General features: G+C 42.4%; 1 protein-coding gene across 2 annotated transcripts in view; it reads left to right on the plus strand.

Moving 5' to 3' along the window:
- The window catches only part of IQCH (IQ motif containing H), a 185,918-nt gene that overhangs the window by 68,269 nt on the left and 97,845 nt on the right, over positions 1 to 19,804 (plus strand). For both annotated transcript variants that reach the window (XM_068275033.1, XM_068275034.1), the window contains 3 exons: positions 5,693 to 5,759; positions 16,158 to 16,241; positions 19,595 to 19,770. In XM_068275033.1, the coding sequence (XP_068131134.1) occupies positions 5,693 to 5,759; positions 16,158 to 16,241; positions 19,595 to 19,770 (327 nt within the window). The remainder of the gene's footprint in view (positions 1 to 5,692; positions 5,760 to 16,157; positions 16,242 to 19,594; positions 19,771 to 19,804) is intronic.

The following is a 19,804-nucleotide window of genomic DNA, read 5'->3' on the forward strand; positions in this document are numbered from 1 at the left end:
ACTTTTAGCTAAGCTCCACCCATCAAAGAAAACTGCCCTGGCTTTTTTCCTTGATACTGTGCAAAGCATGATGGGATTTCCTATGTTGTTATTCACATTGCCTAGCAACTGGGAGGGGTGATCAGCACACAGGACAGTTGGAACTGTGTCTCATGCTCCCTGTCACCTTCTTTCAACCAAAAAGATGGATGCCCTCATGAAATCAAACATTTGCCTGTTCTTTTAAAACAGGGTGGGTAAGAGATTATATTACCTATCTATTTTAATTAACATAACTAATGTAGCTTAATGACAGTATGTTTGTTTAGGCTGAAGTTCCTCTTTAAGAATATTTACTTCACCATGCCAACATGTACAGTACTGCTTATCTGCACTTTACTTTATAATGTTTGAGAGACAGACTGACTGTTTCAGTTAGGTACCATTGGATTGAAAGAGCATCAGCAATCTACAGTGACACTTGGAAAATGCTAGCTTTAACTGACATGTTTGCAGGAGCTGCTCAGCACTAACTGGGCCTTATAACAGGCATTGGCCTCAATTCACTATGATCATGCTGGAGATAATAAGGCAAGAGAAAACTTACGTCCATACAGTAAGAGAGTTATCTTATCTCTTCATTCCTTACGTTACCTCTTCTGTAGTTAATTTACCTCCTCTGTAGTTAAGTTACCTCCTCTGTAGTTATTTTCATACGCAGTTAATGAACAGCCTGTCTTTAACTCTGGAGTTATTTTAAGGATTAAAGAGTTAACTTTAGGTTTGCCTGAGGAAAAATGTTTCCTGAATACTACATGCCTTATCACCATGGTAACAACTCTAGAAGAGTTATTAAAGACAGGAGATAAGCTTTGTGAATTGAGGCTAATGACTGGTGCCTTTAGCAGGCACCGACTAGTAGTTTTAGCATGTTTTCAATATCACTGAGAAGTGCAGACTGGCACTTGTTAATGATTTCCCTGGCACTACCAGGCCCTCTGTATAGACTCCTATGGAGTTTAGATCACTAGCCTATGCCATGCCTGGAGCAGGTTGTATAGCAAAGCCAACCAGCACTCACTCAGCCTAAAGTGTGAACATTACTTATTGGTCGGTGGTTGACCATTACCTGCTGAGCGCAGTTTGCTCAAAATTCTGAAAGTTTATCCAGTTTTTCACATTTCTTTATTTCTGATTAATTTCCTGGTCAGACTTCTCCTCTTCCACCACCTGCTTTAGTGAAGTTTGATTTAAATTTGAGATTGAAGGCATTCTAGAAGGTCAGTGTTAAGACATTGTAACTGAAAAAGTTTCAGTTCTCAAGATAATACCTGGGAGCCAGTAAACAGTGTTCATGGTCCTTCTTCTATTAAGAGATCAATCAACAAGTGTATGGGCACCTTTATGTAATCTGTGTGATGAGATCTGTTTTCTCTAGGGAATTTTGTTTTGTAGAAAGAATGGTGCCTAGAAGGTTAACTCAAGTGTTTTGGAGAACATTTATAAGAGTGTGACATTTTTGTAGTTTATGGATGCCAAACATCAAACGAAGTAAAATTGGAGAAAAATAGATTCTATCTGGCCTGTCTAGGTCTCAGTTGTTTGACCAGCCATTGATATCTCAAGTTCTTATGATCTGTAAAAATGAGTTTAGAATGGGAGTCGCCCTCCAGAAGATATCACAAAATCCTCAAGGTCGGCTTTTAGTGCAAGTAACTCCCAAGTTTGTTCCCTCACCAATGTTATAGTTTATTTCAGGCAGGATGAAAGGGCTACTGGGGGAAAAGAGCTTTGGACCCAGTGCACAAAATAGTCTCTATTGCAGTTTCTGAGATTGAAACATCATCAAGGAAACACCAAACCAGAAATATTTCTGATAGAAACTAGAAAAACCAATGAACCTTTTAACTGCCTTCTTATCCATATGCGTTGACCAGGTAAGAATTGCTGACATTTTTGAGGGTCTATGACCATCTCGGGAGTGAAGATAATAAGTTCCGAAAAACTTGATGCTGTATTCCTCAATGGCAGGCTATTCCAGTTTACTGTGAGGCAGTGGCGTAGCTACAGACCTCAGGGCCCCGATGCAGAATTTGGACATGGCCCCCCCCCCCCCCCCCTACTTACTCTGCCAGTGCCCTGTGTATTCTTTCAAGTGATGTGGAAGCAGACAGGCCAATATAGCTGTCACTGCAGGCCAGTGTCCTCAGCAAACAGGCGTGTGCACCATGTGACGCCGGTAGCATTGGATCTGGGGGAGGAAGGGTAAGGAATATTGAGGGGGGTAGTGAGAAGAGAGAGCGGGATTATTAGGGGTCTGGGAACGGGAGGGTGGGGAATATTGAGGGGGGAATGAAGAGAAAAAGGGGGGTTATTAGGGGGGGGTGAGTGAGGAGAGACAGGGGGGTTATTAGGAGTCTGGGAAAGGGAGGATGAGGAATATTGAGGGAGGAGTGAAGCGAGAGAGGGGAGCTATTATTAGGGGTCGGGGGACAGTGAAGAATATTGAGGGGGAAGTGAGAAGAGACAGGGGGGTTATTAGGGGTCGAGGGAGTAAGAAGGGAGAGCAGTTAGGAGTCTGGGAAAGGGAGGGTGAAGAATATTGAGGGGGGAGTGAGGGAGGTTATTAGGAGTCTGGGGGAGAGAGGTTGAGGGGGGGGCTAGTGAGAATTCTGGGGGGTGGATAGAAAGACAGGAAATTACTAGGGGTCTGGTGGAGGAAGGTTAGTGAGCACTGTTGCGGGCTCTGGATACAGTAAAGGCTGATAAGCAGTGACAGGGAAATAAAGAGGGAGACAGCACTCACCTCTCATACCTCCCGCTCTGTTTGCCTGGGGGAAGGGAGCTCTTGGCTCATCTCCATCTTCTCCCATGCTCTGTCCTTGCTGTGCCAGCCAATGGGATTTGCAGGGGCAGGGCTCGGTGAAAGAATCAAGCAACTCACAGGAATGATCCTGTGAGAGGCGGAGCTACCCGCGATTTGGGGGCGGAGCTACCCGCGATTTGGGGGCGGAGCTAAGCGGCTGTCACGGAGGGCCTGGGGACAGAGGAGAATGCGGGGAGCAGGGGCCGGTACGGGCCCTAGGAGATCGCGGGCCCCGTCGCCAGTGCGACTGCTGCGACCCCTGCTCCTACGCCAGTGCTGTGAGGTCCATACATTCATAGATCACGCAGTACTTTCTCTCCGCTGGTTCTATATTCTTCCAGGACAGCAGGGAATATCAGAATATCATCTAAAACAGCTGTAAATAAATTAATACCATCATCAAAAATAATATTAACAACAAATTGAAAAGTGGCTGAAGCATTGCATAGTCCAAACAACATTACACTGTATTCAAAATGTATAAAAAATGAACAGAAAGCCACTTATCACTGGTCCTCCTTTCATATTTATTGGCGGCCACTTTACGTTTTTACTTGAAAGCTTTAGTGGAATGTAGTTTATGAAGGCAGATGAAAAGGCTTGGTGAGTTACAGGTGCAAGTTGGATCTGGAAATAATTATGGCAAAGAAGTCATTTGGCTTCTTCTTACAGGGTCAAGATAACAAGAAGGGGAGCAGCATATGAATGTCAGTAGGAAAGCAAAGGACAAGACAGGAGTTCTTCCTTACTCTGCAATATTACTGAACAGGCTGAGCAAAAGTATCCAAAAGTCCACGGTATAGATGTAAACTGGTCTTTTCCAACCTAGTTGGATTGGTTCAGGCATATCCTCAAAGAAAGCAAATTGGTTAATGGCAGAATAACTGGTAGGGTTCATAGCCAAAGGATAACCAGTTTTAGTGAAGAGTGCCCTGTTTCTCACTTTTACAATCTTGCAGGTATCAATCAGTCTGGAGGTCCTTACAGAGTGTCAGGAATATATTTTTCTGCATCCCTCTGTGTATGCGATATGGACTGTTGTTACCCCTGAAATTTTTCACACTTCTGACATGCAACTGATGAATATAAATGGCTGGTTGCTATGGGCAAGAAGCACAGATATGAGCTACCATGGGGCCTTGGGTTCCAGTTTTATCCATTTCTCGGGAATGTCTGTTATAGATTAATTGAGGACTGGTGTTCACTAATCCTAACCCCATTTTCACATGACTAGACATGGTGGTAGTTGGCCAATGGTAACAGATTACTGAACCAGGAAGACACCGTTGCAGTTGCTGACTTGAGCCTGATTACCACTGTATGAAAATAAGAGAGAGGGCAGTTTCAAAGCAAATAAATAGTATACTGAAGCCTGACATGGAGCTACCTGTATAATGGCAACCTGTATCATGTATTCACAGGTTTGGCTTACCTCACAAGGTTTGGATACAGGATCACTTTAAAGGACCACTATCACAAAAAAATGTAAAATTTAAAATACATACATATAAAATGTGTATTTCTACCAGAGTAAAATGCACTAAAAATTACTTGTTTGCTATGTTGCTGTCATTTACAGTAGGTAGTAAAAATCTTACAGATCCGACAGATTTTGGACTAGTCCATCTCCTAATAGAAGCTTCTCAGTATTACCTTCATTCTTTACAAAAGCACTCCCTGGAGAGGATCTATACAAATATGTCATCCAACTTCCCTACTCGTTTGCTCACTTTTTTGGCAGTTGAACTTAGCAACTGTAGTTCAGTAAGTGCTCTTGTAAATAAAGAAATAACTGAGAATCCCCCATGCGGAGATGGACTAGTCCAAAACATGACAGATGGACTAGTCCAAAACATGACATATCTGTTAGAATTTCACTACTTACTGTAAAGGACAGCAACATAGGAAATAAAATCAGTTATAGTGCATTTTAGTCTAGGAGAAATCTTCATTTATATGTAGGTATTTTAAATTGTACATTTTTTTGCTATAGTTGTCCCTGAAATTGATCAGATTTGTAAATCCAGGGATCTGAAAACTAGTGTTATTTCATCAGTACAAGCTGTTCACCTTTTTATAAATAGCGGTTTATCCATACCAGAACTCAGGGAGAAGCATACGATCAGTTTGATCAGGTGATATATTAGTAAAGTTCTGATTTGCTGGTCATGATCACATGCTAAAAGCAGGAAGTGATCTCAGCAAATTTGAGCCTCGCAAATCTATCAGCTGATCAACTGATCACATGTATCTCCATGTGTTCTGGTACACATCAGCAATGCTTGTCATACTGCTCTAATGTCTATGGCTACCTTCCAGTAGACCTGGACTCCTCCTCCTAGTACTTTGTCTTAACTTCCTTCCTGTGTGATGTTGTGTTGACTTAATATTGCGGAGAGAGGCACCAATCGTATGGCCCGTGTACATTTCAAGATCAAACCTCTCTTCACTTACAGGGGGATTAAACACCTCTGTGCTGTCATTGCTCTGTCAAGAAGTATTTAACACGGCCTTTTAATTAGTGTGCACCATTTCATTTATATTTGCTTTACCTCCCACCTACCCCCCACCCAACACTTTCCGTGTTAATTCATATTCTTTTAATTAAAGCGAGTACGGCCTTAATCTCCCTTCACCAGCCGCATCATGCAGCCGCCTAATTAAATTAATTAGGGAGGGGGGGTGGAGATGTTTTTAAAGCATATAATTAAATCAATTAATATAATTTAAGCTTGGATTAACCGTACAGCAGGATGAAGGAAGGAAGCTTAAGACCCCCCTCACCCTCTCCGATAAGTGTGTTCCAGACTGCCTCTCTCACTCATTGCTCTTCCCTTGATTTTTTAGCATCTGGCATCCAACTGGAATCACATCAGGACGTGCAGGAGGAGCATTATCCATATCCCATCATTAGGTAAAGAGCTCTTAGCCTCCAGATCTATCAGCCACCTCTATTACCCAGCACATTACGCTTCCCTGATTGAGTTCAGCGCGGGGACCTTCTCTTATTCAGATGGGTCTCTGCAGGAAAATGTTCTCGACATGATGAGAGTGATATTACCAGACCCGCACTAGAAGCGGCGTTTAATTCGGGGAGTTAAACAAATAAACTCATTATGGGATGTGGGGGATAAGGAGGGAGATGAGCAGCCGAGGGGCCATTTCCGATAATTTGCTTTTCATCTGTGTGAAATGAGTTAAGAATCTTCTGTGTGCATATGTGTGTATCTGTGTGTAAGAACGCATGTGTCTTTGTCTGCGCCTCCCTGTGCATATGGATACGTTTTGTGTATCTAGCTGTGTATATGTGGGGGTATATGTTTGTGCTTTTGCATGTCAGTGTTCTTGTGTGTATCTTTTTACACATCCTGAGTATGTGTTTATGTGTCTATATGTATGTGTTTGCTTTCTTCTGGGTTTACGTTTGTATGTATGTTTTGTATGATATTTTTGTATTTTACTTGTGTATTTGTATTAGGTTTGTTTAAAGCAATCTATACATGATGTCTTGCTGCATCTGTTTCTGTGTGTGTCTTTTTGGGTTTGTGTGTATTTATGAGCATCTACTTGTGTGCATGTGTGCTTTTGTACCCTTTATACATGCTTAAGTATGCATGTTTGGACGCATGTTCCTATCTCGATGTGTGTTGTGTTTCTATACATACTTTGTATACTTTCTATCGTATTTATGTATTGTTATGCATACGTCTTAGCTGTTTGTAAATCTATATGTGCATGTGTGTTTCATCTTTTTACATACGGACATGTACAGTATATTGAGGTGAGTATGTTTGGGCTTTTGCATGTGCATGTATATGTATATTGTGTTGGTTTATCCTCACGTGCATATGTGTGTCCATTGTTATTCATATGCATCTGTTGGTAAATGTTACTATGTTTATGAGTAGGTCTTCATTTAGGCGCATGCACGTGTGGCCATGTGTGTTTGTCTGCATGGACAGCCATGTGATTGCACACTTTGTGTCCCTGCGTATGTACCTTTTGTATTTAATATGTGTAGCAGTATTGGGGCTCCTTGCCCACAAATTACTTAGCATTTATTTGGAGTTGACATTTATTGTTCCATTAACTCATCTTTATTACTTTTTTTATATATTTCTTTCAAGGTTTTTATAGCATGTGTGTGAATTGTGTCTATGTCTGTGTGGATTATCTGTCTATATATCTTCTGTTTGTATTACAGCTTGCTTGTCTGCTCCTCAGATTATTCCAAACATTCACCTAGCGAAGCCCCTGAGGTCACATATCCCCTCGCCCCAGCCTCGTCCCCCGCTGTAGCTCTAGGATATTGCTTGTACACTGTTTTTAATCAAATGTGCAGTCAAAATGATAAGCTACATTGTCGGAAATTATTTAGTTCTAATTACCAGCAGATGGGCTGCTTTATCTGCACCTAGGGCGCGCGAGCAAAAGGAAATGCTGTGTGAACAAGAATAATTAAGAAGTTGAATAGTGTTTTTTGCGCTTAAATAATCTGCAGTTTCATGTTAATTAGCACTAATGTAATTATTTAATTACATTTATGAATTAGAGGAACTTAAAAGGAGGTTTCTGTGCAAAGTGCAGGCAAATAGGTGTGTAAAATCCCACAGGGATTGCCCCTGCTGCTTAGTGCCAGGCAAAAGGAGGCCTATATTCCAACTACAGGAATGATCACTGTGCTTGGCTTCACTTTGTTTGGGTTACTAAACTGGGTGACAAAAGTTCTGCATGTTAATAAAGCGCAGCGGGTTACGCAGAGCACTTACTTTTATATCTTCATTTTATCATTGGAAAGCATACTCATTTATTAATAAGTAAAGAATCAGTCACCTGGAAACCTGTTATCAGGAAAGCCCTGAACAGAGGAAAAACAATAATTGCTGCAGGTTAATTAAATTGTTATAACATAGATATGATCACCAGGTGCCTCTTCCAGTCATCACAGTGATGAGAACTATTACGAGCAAATTAGAAGCGGTAAATAAATGGAGACTGGTATGCATACATAAACCAGGAATGCCAGGGAAGACAAAATCAGGGCCGGAATAGGTAGAGATCTCGCCAGCCACAAGAAAATGAGTCATCTACTTAAAGAGGAACTGTAACCAAGGGTTGAACTTCATCCCAATCAGTAGCGGATCCCCTTTTTCCCACGAGAAATCTTTACCTTTTCTCTAATAGATAATCAGGAGGGTCTGTATGGCTGATATTGTAGTGATACCCCTCCCACAGTGTGATGCCATTACCATGGTCCTGACAGTTTGCTGTCTGTGAACCTTGTTGCATTGTGGGAAATAACGACTTCTTCCAACTGCCAAGCAACCACTAACCACCTCTGTGCATAGAACTCTCAGAAACGAACATTCCGTACAGATCAACTAAAGATGTCACCACCAGTGATACATTTCAGAATGTAAATCAGGGAGAAGAAAGATTTTACAATGGGCAAACACTGACTAAATAATCTGTAAATGATTATTGTAAACAATAAGCAATTTTATTAATTATGTTATTTTCACAACAGTTCCTCTTTAAAAAAAACACTATTACCGGTATCAACAATTGTAAAATGTAAAACACGTACCCATACAGTATGTACAATATGTACATTTCTCCCAGAGTAAAATGCACTATAAATCACTTTTTCTTATGTCGCTGGCACTTATAATAGGTAGTAAGAGATCCTTCTCCTCGGTGGGGATTCTCAGTATTTCCTTTAACAGAAGAATCCGCTAGCACTACGTATATTAAATTAAACTTTTAATGGAAAGACGTGAGAGAGGTAGACATAACCGCGACAGACCGCTGTTTCGGAGTATTTCTCCTTCCTACGGCTTTTATCTCTCTGGGATAAAACGTCACACAATTCAGTTTTATATCTCTTTAAAAGGTCACATGGACCAATGAAAAAAACACTCAGAGAGGGCGACCAATCGCAGACTCAAAACAAAAACATAGGACCTGATGGTAGACTGGGTACCAGAACCATTGTTACATTTTTACATCCTGCACAATGTATGCGCAGTTACATCCGGCACCATGTATGTGCAGTTACATCCGGCACCATGCATGCACAGTTACATCCGGCACCATGTATGCGCAGCTACATCCGGCACCATGTATGCGCAGCTACATCCGGCACCATGTGTGCCCAGTTACATCTATTTACTCCATCAGATAAGCACCATCTAAAATCAGTTTTCTTAAGCAATCTTCAATAAAATGTTACATCGATTAAAATCCACATGTGGGTATGCCTCAGATGACGCACAGGCGTTTCGGGCCGCTCTCAGTCCTTTCTCAAATCATGGCAGGCCCACACTAACAGAAAACTGCTCACCACAGATTTATAAGGCCCACAAGAGGACCACATAAAGAACTACTAATTAGCATAAATACATATTCATGAATAGCTAATGCACCAATCACATAACAGATTTCAAAAGGCATGGTTACAAATACTTGAAAGTGTAGTCATCATCTCACAATACAATACATGTGTATAATAAGTCCATGGGACACTCACCCAATGCTCCCTCCTGTGAAAAACACAGAGGAAAAGCATATAAATTGGATCCCCGTGTCCCTGTATAGATATTGAATGTAGGCACTGATATCCAATCAAAAAACAGCCTACAACGTCCGCATGTAAAGCTCTCTAATCAGTGGCCAATCCCCAGTCGCTTTGCAAATAAACAACATCATACCGCACCAAGGGAGCCAATGGGGAGCGGAAGAACATGGGAGAGAGTTACCCACAGAGGAGCCAATCATCTCCCTGCCGTCAGCGTCCGCCCGTGCAGCAGGTCTCCGGGTGGAGCGTATGTACGCAATGTCACAACCCACCTGCTCAAAAATGGACCAATGGCGTGCGCATAGCAGAATGCAGCCGCCAATCCCGTCAGCGCCGACAACGTCCGCACCCTCAGTCACCAAAACGGCATAGAAGGCGCATCACGTGGTATCGAAACACCACATGATCGCCTCCCATCCAATAGAGGGCGTGCCTACACCGTCCGCCTCTCAAGCGTCAGAGATTATGGCATGGCGCGTGCATCACGCGATGTAAACATCACGTGACCACACACCAGCCACTCGGTATAGTACATATATAGAAGGCGCCCCCATGCATATAAATTAGCCATGCGGATATGTTGTTCAAGTCTCGGCCACCAGAGATTGCCACCCCTATTAGTTGATGATTAGTTGAGCGCAGCTACATCCGGCACCATGTATGCGCAGCTACATTCGGCACCATGTATGGGCAGTTACATCCGGCACCATGTATGCGCAGTTACATCTGGCATCATCTATGTGCAGTTATATCCGGCACCATGTATGCGCAGTTACATCCTGCACAATGTATGCGCAGTTACATCCGGCACCATGTATGCGCAGCTACATCCGACACCATGTATGCGCAGCTACATCCGGCACCATGTATGCGCAGTTACATCCTGCGCCATGTATGCGCAGCTACATCCGGCACCATGTATGCGCAGCTACATCCGGCACCATGTATGCGCAGCTACATCCGGCACCATGTATGCGCAGCTACATCCGGCACCATGTATGCGCAGCTACATCCGGCACCATGTATGCGCAGCTACATCCGGCACCATGTATGCGCAGTTACATCCGGCACCATATATGCGCAGCTACATCCGGCACCATGTATGCGCAGCTACATCCGGCACAATGTATGCGCAGCTACATCCGGCACCATGTATGCGCAGTTACATCCGGCACCATGTATGCTCAGTTACATCCGGCACCATGTATGCGCAGCTACATCCGGCACCATGTATGCGCAGCTACATCCGGCACCATGTATGCGCAGCTACATCCGGCACAATGTATGCGCAGCTACATCCGGCACCATGTATGCGCAGTTACATCCGGCACCATGTATGCGCAGTTACATCCGGCACCATGTATGCGCAGTTACATCCGGCACCATGTATGCGCAGTTACATCCTGCACCATGTATGCGCAGTTACATCCGGCACCATGTATGTGGAGTTACATCCTGCACCATGTATGCGCAGTTACATCCTGCACCATGTATGCGCAGTTACATCCTGCACCATGTATGCGCAGCTACATCCAGCACCATGTATGCGCAGCTACATCCGGCACCATGTATGCGCAGCTACATCCGACACCATGTATGCGCAGCTACATCCTGCACCATGTATGCGCAGCTACATCCGGCACCATGTATGCGCAGCTACATCCGGCACCATGTATGCGCAGTTACATCTGGCACCATGTATACGCAGTTACATTTGGCACCATGTATGCGCAGTTACATCTGGCACCATGTATGCGCAATTACTTCTGACACCATGTATGCGCAGTTACATCCTGCACAATGTATGTGCAGCTACATCTGGCACCATGTATGCACAGTTACATCCGGTTCCATGTATGCGCAGCTACATCCGGCACCATGTATTCGCAGTTATATCCGGCACCATGTATGCGCAGCTACATCCGGCACCATGTATGCGCAGTTACATCCGGCACCATGTATGCGCAGTTACATCCGACACCATGTATGCGCAGTTACATCCGACACCATGTATGCGCAGTTACATCCGACACCATGTATGCGCAGTTACATCCGGCACCATGTATGCGCAGTTACATCCGGCACCATGTATGCGCAGCTACATCTGGCACCATCTATGCGCAGTTACATCTGGCACCATGTATACGCAGTTACATTTGGCACCATGTATGCACAGTTACTTCTGACACCATGTATGTGCAGTTACATCCTGCACAATGTATGCGCAGCTACATCCAGCACCATGTATGCACAGTTACATCCGGTACCATGTATGCGCAGTTACATCCGGCACCATGTATGCGCAGTTACATCCGACACCATTAATGCGCAGTAACATCCGGCACCATGTATGCGCAGCTACATCCAGCACCATGTGCAGTTACAAAGTTCCATCTCGCCTTTCCTCTAAATAACTAAAGCGTTAGCTTTGTTGCACAAACATTTAATATTAAGTATGTACCATGGATGCCCGGTTACATCCTGCACAATGTATGTGCAGCTACATCCGGCACCATGTATGCGCAGTTACTTCTGACACCATGTATGCGCAGTTACATCCGGCACCATGTATGCGCAGTTGCATCCGGCACCATGTATGCACAGTTACATCCGGCTCCATGTATGCGCAGCTACATCCGGCACCATGTATGTGCAGCTACGTCCGGCACCATGTATGCGCAGTTACATCCGGCACCATGTATGCGCAGTTACATCCTGCACCATGTATGTGCAGCTACATCCAGCACCATGTATGTGAGTTACATCCGGCACCATGTATGTGCAGTTACATCCGGCACCATGTATGCGCAGTTACGCAGTTACTTCCGACACCATGTATGCGCAGTTGCATCTAGCACCATGTATGCACAGTTATATCCGGCTCCATGTATGCGCAGCTACATCCTGCACCATGTATGTGCAGCTACATCCAGCACCATGTATGTGCAGTTACATCCGGCACCATGTATGCACAGCTACATCTGGCACCATGTATGTGCAGATACATCCAGCACCATGTATGTTAGTTACATCCGGCATTATGTATGTGCAGCTACATCCAGCACCACGTATGCGCAGTTACTTCCGGCACCATGTATGCGCAGTTACATCCGACACCATGTATGTGCAGTTACATCCGGCACAATGCATGCGCAGCTACATCCGGCACAATGTATGCGCAGCTACATCCGGCACCATGTATGCGCAGTTACATCTGGCAGCATGTATGTGCAGTTACATCCGGCACCATGTATGCGCAGCTACATCTGGCACCATGTATGTCAGTTACATCCGGCACCATGTATGTGCAGTTACATCTGGCACCATGTATGCGCAGTTACATCCGGCACAATGTATGCGCAGCTACATCTGGCACCATGTATGTGCAGTTACATCCGGCACCATGAATGCGCAGCTACATCTGGCACCATATATGCGCAGTTACATCCGGCACCATGTATGCGCAGTTACATCTGGCACAATGTATGTGCAGTTACATCTGGCACCATGTATGCGCAGTTACATCCGGCACCATGTATGCGCAGCTACATCCAGCACCATGTATGCGCAGCTACATCCGGCACCATGTATGCGCAGCTACATCCAGCACCATGTATGCGCAGCTACATCCGGCACCATGTATGCGCAGCTACATCCTTCACCATGTATGCGCAGCTACATCCTTCACCATGTATGCGCAGCTACATCCGACACCATGTATGCGCAGCTACATCTGGCACCATGTATGCGCAGCTACATCCGGCACCATGTATGCGCAGCTGCATCTGGCACCATGTATGCACAGTTACATCCGGCACCATGAATGTGCAGTTACATAGTTCCTTTCCTCGCCTTTCCTCTAGAAAACTAAAGCGTTAGCTTTGTTGCACAAACATTTAATAGTAAGTGAACGATGGCATGATTGCAAGTACCTTAATCAAATTTGTGTCCATTGAACTCAATAATCTCAAGAGCCCCCCATACAAGAATTATTAAACTTTTTGGAATAAATGCTGAGCATTATTGAAGCGGAAATAAACATTTGGAATCAATATTATAATCAATATTAACTCCTTAATTATAAAAACACATGAACATATATTCTTTGGCCTTCCTGGTGAAAATTATGCCACATATGCCTTATTTTATTACTAGCTGGGCATGTGGTGGACCATTATCCCCAGCCTGTGCATCTGTAGTGATTCGATACGGTTGCTAGGTCGACAGTTCAGGGGCTTCAGTGCTGTACAATTTCAATGCTAGGCAACATTAGGCAATGCATCTGTAGGTCATTGGGGCCCCAAACTGTTGCCCTTTGAACACTTTATTTTTTTATTGTGACCTTGACACTTTAACGTTTTTTAATCTTGTAGCCTCCCCTCCCAAGCCTCCACCACACACGCACATACGCGCACAAACACACCTTTTAAAGAATGATTGCTGCTATTTGCTATATTAGCAATCATTCACTTTAAAACAGGAGCGCACACATGTATAAGCACATGCACAAGTATCAGCGAGGAGATGCACATTCAGAATGAATTGGCTGCAATTCTGGAAGTCCCAGTATACTCTGGGAGATCTAAAAACTTTAAGGTTCATCTCATGTGCTAGTGACAATAAAGTTTTTCCATTTTGGAAGTTTTCTTAGTATAATCATGTTTTGTGACGTGACAGGTTTAATAAATAGTCTTCCAAACAAAATGTTATTTTGCTTGGTGTTAAATGCTTGAAAGTAAAGTTAAACTCAGCTCTGAGAAGGAGTACATATATATTCATCAGATACAGGGAGTGCAGAATTATTAGGCAAGTGGTATTTTTGAGGAATAACTTTATTATTGAACAACAACCATGTTCTCAATGAACCCAAAAAAACCATTAATATCAAAGCTGAATACTTTTGAAAGTAGTTTTTAGTTTGTTTTTAGTTTTAGCTATTTTAGTTGGATATCTGTGTGTGCAGGTGACTATTACTCTGCATAATTATTAGGCAACTTAACAAAAAACAAATATATACCCATTTCAATTGTTTATTTTTACCAGTAAAACCAATATAACATCTCAACATTCACAAATATACATTTCTGACATTCAAAAACAAAACAAAAACAAATCAGTGACCAATATAGCCACCTTTCTTTGCAAGGACACTCAAAAGCCTGCCATCCATGGATTCTGTCAGTGTTTTGATCTGTTCACCATCAACATTGCGTGCAGCAGCAACCACAGCCTCCCAGACACTGTTCAGAGCGGTGTACTGTTTTCCCTCCCTGTAAATCTCACATTTTATGATGGACCACAGGTTCTCAATGGGGTTCAGATCAGGTGAACAAGGAGGCCATGTCATTAGTTTTTCTTCTTTTATACCCTTTCTTGCCAGCCACGCTGTGGAGTACTTGGACGCGTGTGATGGAGCATTGTCCTGCATGAAAATCATGTTTTTCTTGAAGGATGCAGACTTCTTCCTGTACCACTGCTTGAAGAAGGTGTCTTCCAGAAACTGGCAGTAGGACTGGGAGTTGAGCTTGACTCCATCCTCAACCCGAAAAGGCCCCACAAGCTCATCTTTGATGATACCAGCCCAAACCAGTACTCTACCTCCACTTTGCTGGCGTCTGAGTCGGAATGGAGCTCTCTGCCCTTTACCAATCCAGCCACGGGCCCATCCATTTGGCCCATCAAGACTCACTCTCATTTCATCAGTCGATAAAACCTTAAAAAAAATCAGTCTTGAGATATTTCTTGGCCCAGTCTTGACGTTTTCAGCTTGTGTGTCTTGTTCAGTGGTGGTCTTCTTTCAGCCTTTCTTACCTTGGCCATGTCTCTGAGTATTGCACACCTTGTGCTTTTGGGCACTCCAGTGATGTTGCAGCTCTGAAATATGGCCAAACTGGTGGCAAGTGGGATCTTGGCAGCTGCACGCTTGACTTTTCTCAGTTCATGGGCAGTTATTTTGCACCTTGGTTTTTCCACACGCTTCTTGCGACCCTGTTGACTATTTTGAATGAAACGCTTGATTGTTCGATGATCATGCTTCAGAAGCTTTGCAATTTTAAGAGTGCTGCATCCCTTTGCAAGATATCTCACTATTTTTGACTTTTCTGAGCCTGTCAAGTCCTTCTTTTGACCCATTTTGCCAAAGGAAAAGAAGTTGCCTAATAATTATGCACACCTGATATAGGGTGTTTATGTCATTAGACCACATCCCTTCTCATTACAGAGATGCACATCACCTAATATGCTTAATTGGTAGTAGGCTTTCGAGCCTATACAGCTTGGAGTAAGACAACATGCATAAAGAGGATGATGTGGTCAAAATACTCATTTGCCTAATAATTCTGCACTCCCTGTATGTTCCCACCATGTACAAAAAAAAAATAAAAATAAAAATTGAACACAAGTTGTGGATGGTTAGTGAGCTAGGTAACATATTTAAATCTGTAGAATTACTAATGTTATGGAGAAGATTTACAAATGCTTGAACAAGAGTAATGTGGCCAACACCATTTACCAATCAGACACAGTCATTCGTTTTCTAGGTTGCTCTTGCTGGTGGCTGGTTGGATATGTTATCAATATGTCCACTTCTCCATGCAGTTTTGATAAATGAGATGTAATAGTTTGTCAGTACATGGTGATGTCTCCATGGTGACACATTGATATACAGTTCTTCTCTGTCCTGTTTGTGTACATATGTGTCCATTATCATAAATGCATTTTTCTTGTGTAACGCAGGCTATTCAGAAAAACAGCGAGCTCAAGCCTCTGACCTTCACATCGATCAGAACCTGCAGATCGGCCGTCTGTGCGACATAGCAGGTGAACCGCAAGTCTTCTGGTCAAGTTCAGAGGGGAGAATTTCCCAGCACAATGTAGAACATAAGTGAAACAGAGTTATTTGTTTTACTTTAAATGAGAAATGGTGTGTGAAATAGTTTGCTGTGGGCAATTATATGGAGCAATAGAAATAATTACAGGGAGCAGTTACATAAAGCAATGAGTAGATAGAGATATGGATTCAGTGTGGAGCAGTGGAAGGAGCCGGAGCGAGAAGTTATTGTAATTGAGCAATAGGAAGAGTTGCAGAGGGTTATATGTTTATAGAACAATCGCAGTGATTACAGGAGATTTCTATTTGGATAATAAGCACGGCTGAACTGATGCATAGAGTTTTTCTATGAATAATTATCAGCCCAGGAAAATATATACTGATGTAGGGAAACGGCTGTCTATAGTCCAAGCGAGGTTATAGACAAAAAACACTGGTTTATGTTTTTACATTATATGTATTTAACCTTCATTGATCATAGCTATCATTTTAAAAAAATGCCATTACTTACATGCAATTGTAAAAGTCAATAGTAGTGCTTCATCTTAATTTTTGTTTAAAGAATAATTCTAGCTTCATTAACACAAGGAGGTAAAAGCTACGGTTTAATGCTGGCTTGAGTACTTTGACACATAAGTTTCTTAAAATGAGCTCTGATCAATAATGCAATGTTCTTACTTATTGATTTTTCTTACCCATTTTATAATGCTGGGTTGTTAGCCTTTTCTTATACTAACAGTAAACTAGCTGTGATGTGTTCTCATCCTTGTTGGAAAAATGTGCTTCTAAATGCCCTCTCATCTCTTACCCCACTATTGCATTCCCATCTAGTCAGCCCCTCACCCTCCTGGTTGTAAGTTATCCCCCTTCAGACCTTATCAATCCTGTGCAGATTTTATCAGCACTCCAGCAAAGAAGCAAGCAGAAGAGTGGGCTAGTGATGAGTAACCTTTTACTGTAAAAAATATATATATGAGTGACATGCTTGCATTGTAAGACAGGGCCAAAGTCAGTAAAGAGAAAGTCAGTAAAATAAAACCTGTCAGTTCTGTCAGATTTCTACAACCTACTGTAATGTATGAGAAAAGTTATTTATAGCACAAATTCCTCTTGAAGAAATGTACTTCTTATTGGTATATGTTTACATGTACTCTATATTTTATGATTTTCGCGATAGTGGTTCCTTAATGTTTCGAAAGCTCGCAATACACCAATTACAGTTAGTCATTAAAGGTATCACCGGAATCAACGTTCGTTGGGTTGATGCCTGCATTTCTGCTCCTCGACTAACACCGGACCATACTTCACTTAGTATGGTCCCATGAGAGTAAACTTTTGATGCTTGCCATTCTCCTGTATATACTGTATATCCACAATGTATGACAGGTTCCATGTAAGAGAATCTATGCTAATTTTGATATTCCTACCAAGAGACTCAGTAATGAATTCATGAAGTTTTGGCGGAAATTGTGGAATTCAAGGATACTGAAGCAATATAAAATCTCTCTCATCCTGGGTGATAACCCCCTGCTGCAAAGCCAAGAAAATTAAAGTGACAAATGTGCACTTGTGGCCTCTATAGCCAAATGCTTGTAGGCCCTTATTCAATTCATTTTTTCCCAAGTTTTCTCCTAGGTGATATTTTCACACCTTATTAGTAAAATGACTTTTAAGCCACCTACAAGCAAGAAAATGCTTCGAATAATTTTGACAGTACTTTTGCATCTACTTTTTGGTACTTTTTTTAAATTAAAAATCATCTCCTGGGAGAAAACTTAGGAGAAAAAGTGTATTGTATTAGGGAAAAATTACTGTATTTTTTTGACTATAAGACTCACTTTTTCTCCCCCAAAAGTGGGGGAAACATTTACTGCATCTTATAGTCCAAATGCAGGGAGTTCCTCACTTGTGAATGTCTGCCAATACGAACCTCCAACCTGCCGCAATGTTGGGGACTCCCTGTACTGTGCCCATGCAGAGGAGGACACAGGGGGATACTAAGGGGCATGGAGGAGGACACTAGGGGGACACAAAGGGGCATAGAGGAGGACAGAGAAGGACCCAGGAAGACACAAGAGGTACAGAGGAGGACACAGGGAGACACAAGAGGTACAAGGGGGCATAGTCCACATGATGCCCCTTCACCATGGATGCACCAGGTTTAGTAGATATTTTTCCCCCCTGGTTTTTGTCCTCTAAATCTAGGTGCGTCGTAAGGTCACATCTAATAGTCCAAAAAATACGGTATATGTCATCCTTCAACAAAATCCAAGCTATTTAGGACAACTTTCCTTCCTCCCCTTAACTAATTGTTTGATTATAATATCAGGTTTTTTAACGATATCTCAAGTTCTTTTTTCTCTAGGTTTTTAAATTGGAGGTTGACCTTTTTGATTTTAAAATTCAGCTTCTTGACATCTTCGATTACTATAGTATAGAACCCTCCATACATATCAATTTATTTCTTTAAATTAGTTTTGATACAACCTTTGGACCAGGGTAATTGGATAGGTATTATTAGTAGTAATGAATGGGGGATCATATTTCTCTAAAATGCCCTTCTTTTTGAATTCCGTGATGGTAAAATATCTGTGCAACATGTTTCTTAAAAAAAATGATATACAGTACATCTATAAAACGTTTATAAGGTTACAATAGTTGAGCGGGGGAAAAGAAAATACTTTATGCAAAGGGCCACTATGATGAAAATGGTAACATTGGAAACACATATGTACTCTACATACATGTAACATGTACATTTGTTCTGAAGTAAAATGCACTGTAAGTGACTTTATTTCTATGAAGCTGTGACTTACAGTAAGGCTTGGTTCACACATAAATCTGCACATTTCTGATCCGGTCTAGTACTCTCCTGGCCTGTCGGTTATGCATCCTGTTCCATTTTGTATCAGTTTTGTATGTGTTTCTATGGATGTGTTCACACATAAATCTGTACATTTCAAGTCCAGTCCTATCAGTTTTGTATGTGTTTCTATGGGTGTGTTCACACATAAAATGTGTACATTTCCGGTCCAGTCAGGCAAAACTGACAGGACAGGACTGGACTGGACCAGGAATGTGCAGATTTATGTGTGAACCAAGCGGCTTCCTGAGAGACAAGTCCTGACAAGATCTTGCCAGAACTAGAAGGAATGGTTGTTAGAAATAAATGGTGAGCTTCTTAGAGGAACTGATGGCAAGGAAAGAATGTAATTTTCATTTGCTGGTACATCATGTGTTTATTTAAAATAATTTGACTTGGTTCAGTGTACACTTACAACTGGTTCATGATAACACCAGTTTGTGAATATTTATCTACTAACTGATATGTTGCATTCCACAGACCCCAATGTTGATGTCATCTATGTCTCCCCTGTGAAGCTAGATGAGGAAATGGAGCAGTATTACAGGAAACTCCTGGGTTTGCGCATGGCTGTTTTGTCTGGGAATCCCCAAGATGCTATTGAGCTGGTAGAGAGATTCACCATTATCACTCCTGAAGCTGTGGACATGTTTCCTGTAAGTCTTGCATGAGAAATGTAATATCGACAAC

The sequence above is a fragment of the Hyperolius riggenbachi genome, chromosome 3 (assembly GCF_040937935.1).
Source record: "Hyperolius riggenbachi isolate aHypRig1 chromosome 3, aHypRig1.pri, whole genome shotgun sequence".
NCBI classification, from domain to species: domain Eukaryota; kingdom Metazoa; phylum Chordata; class Amphibia; order Anura; family Hyperoliidae; genus Hyperolius; species Hyperolius riggenbachi.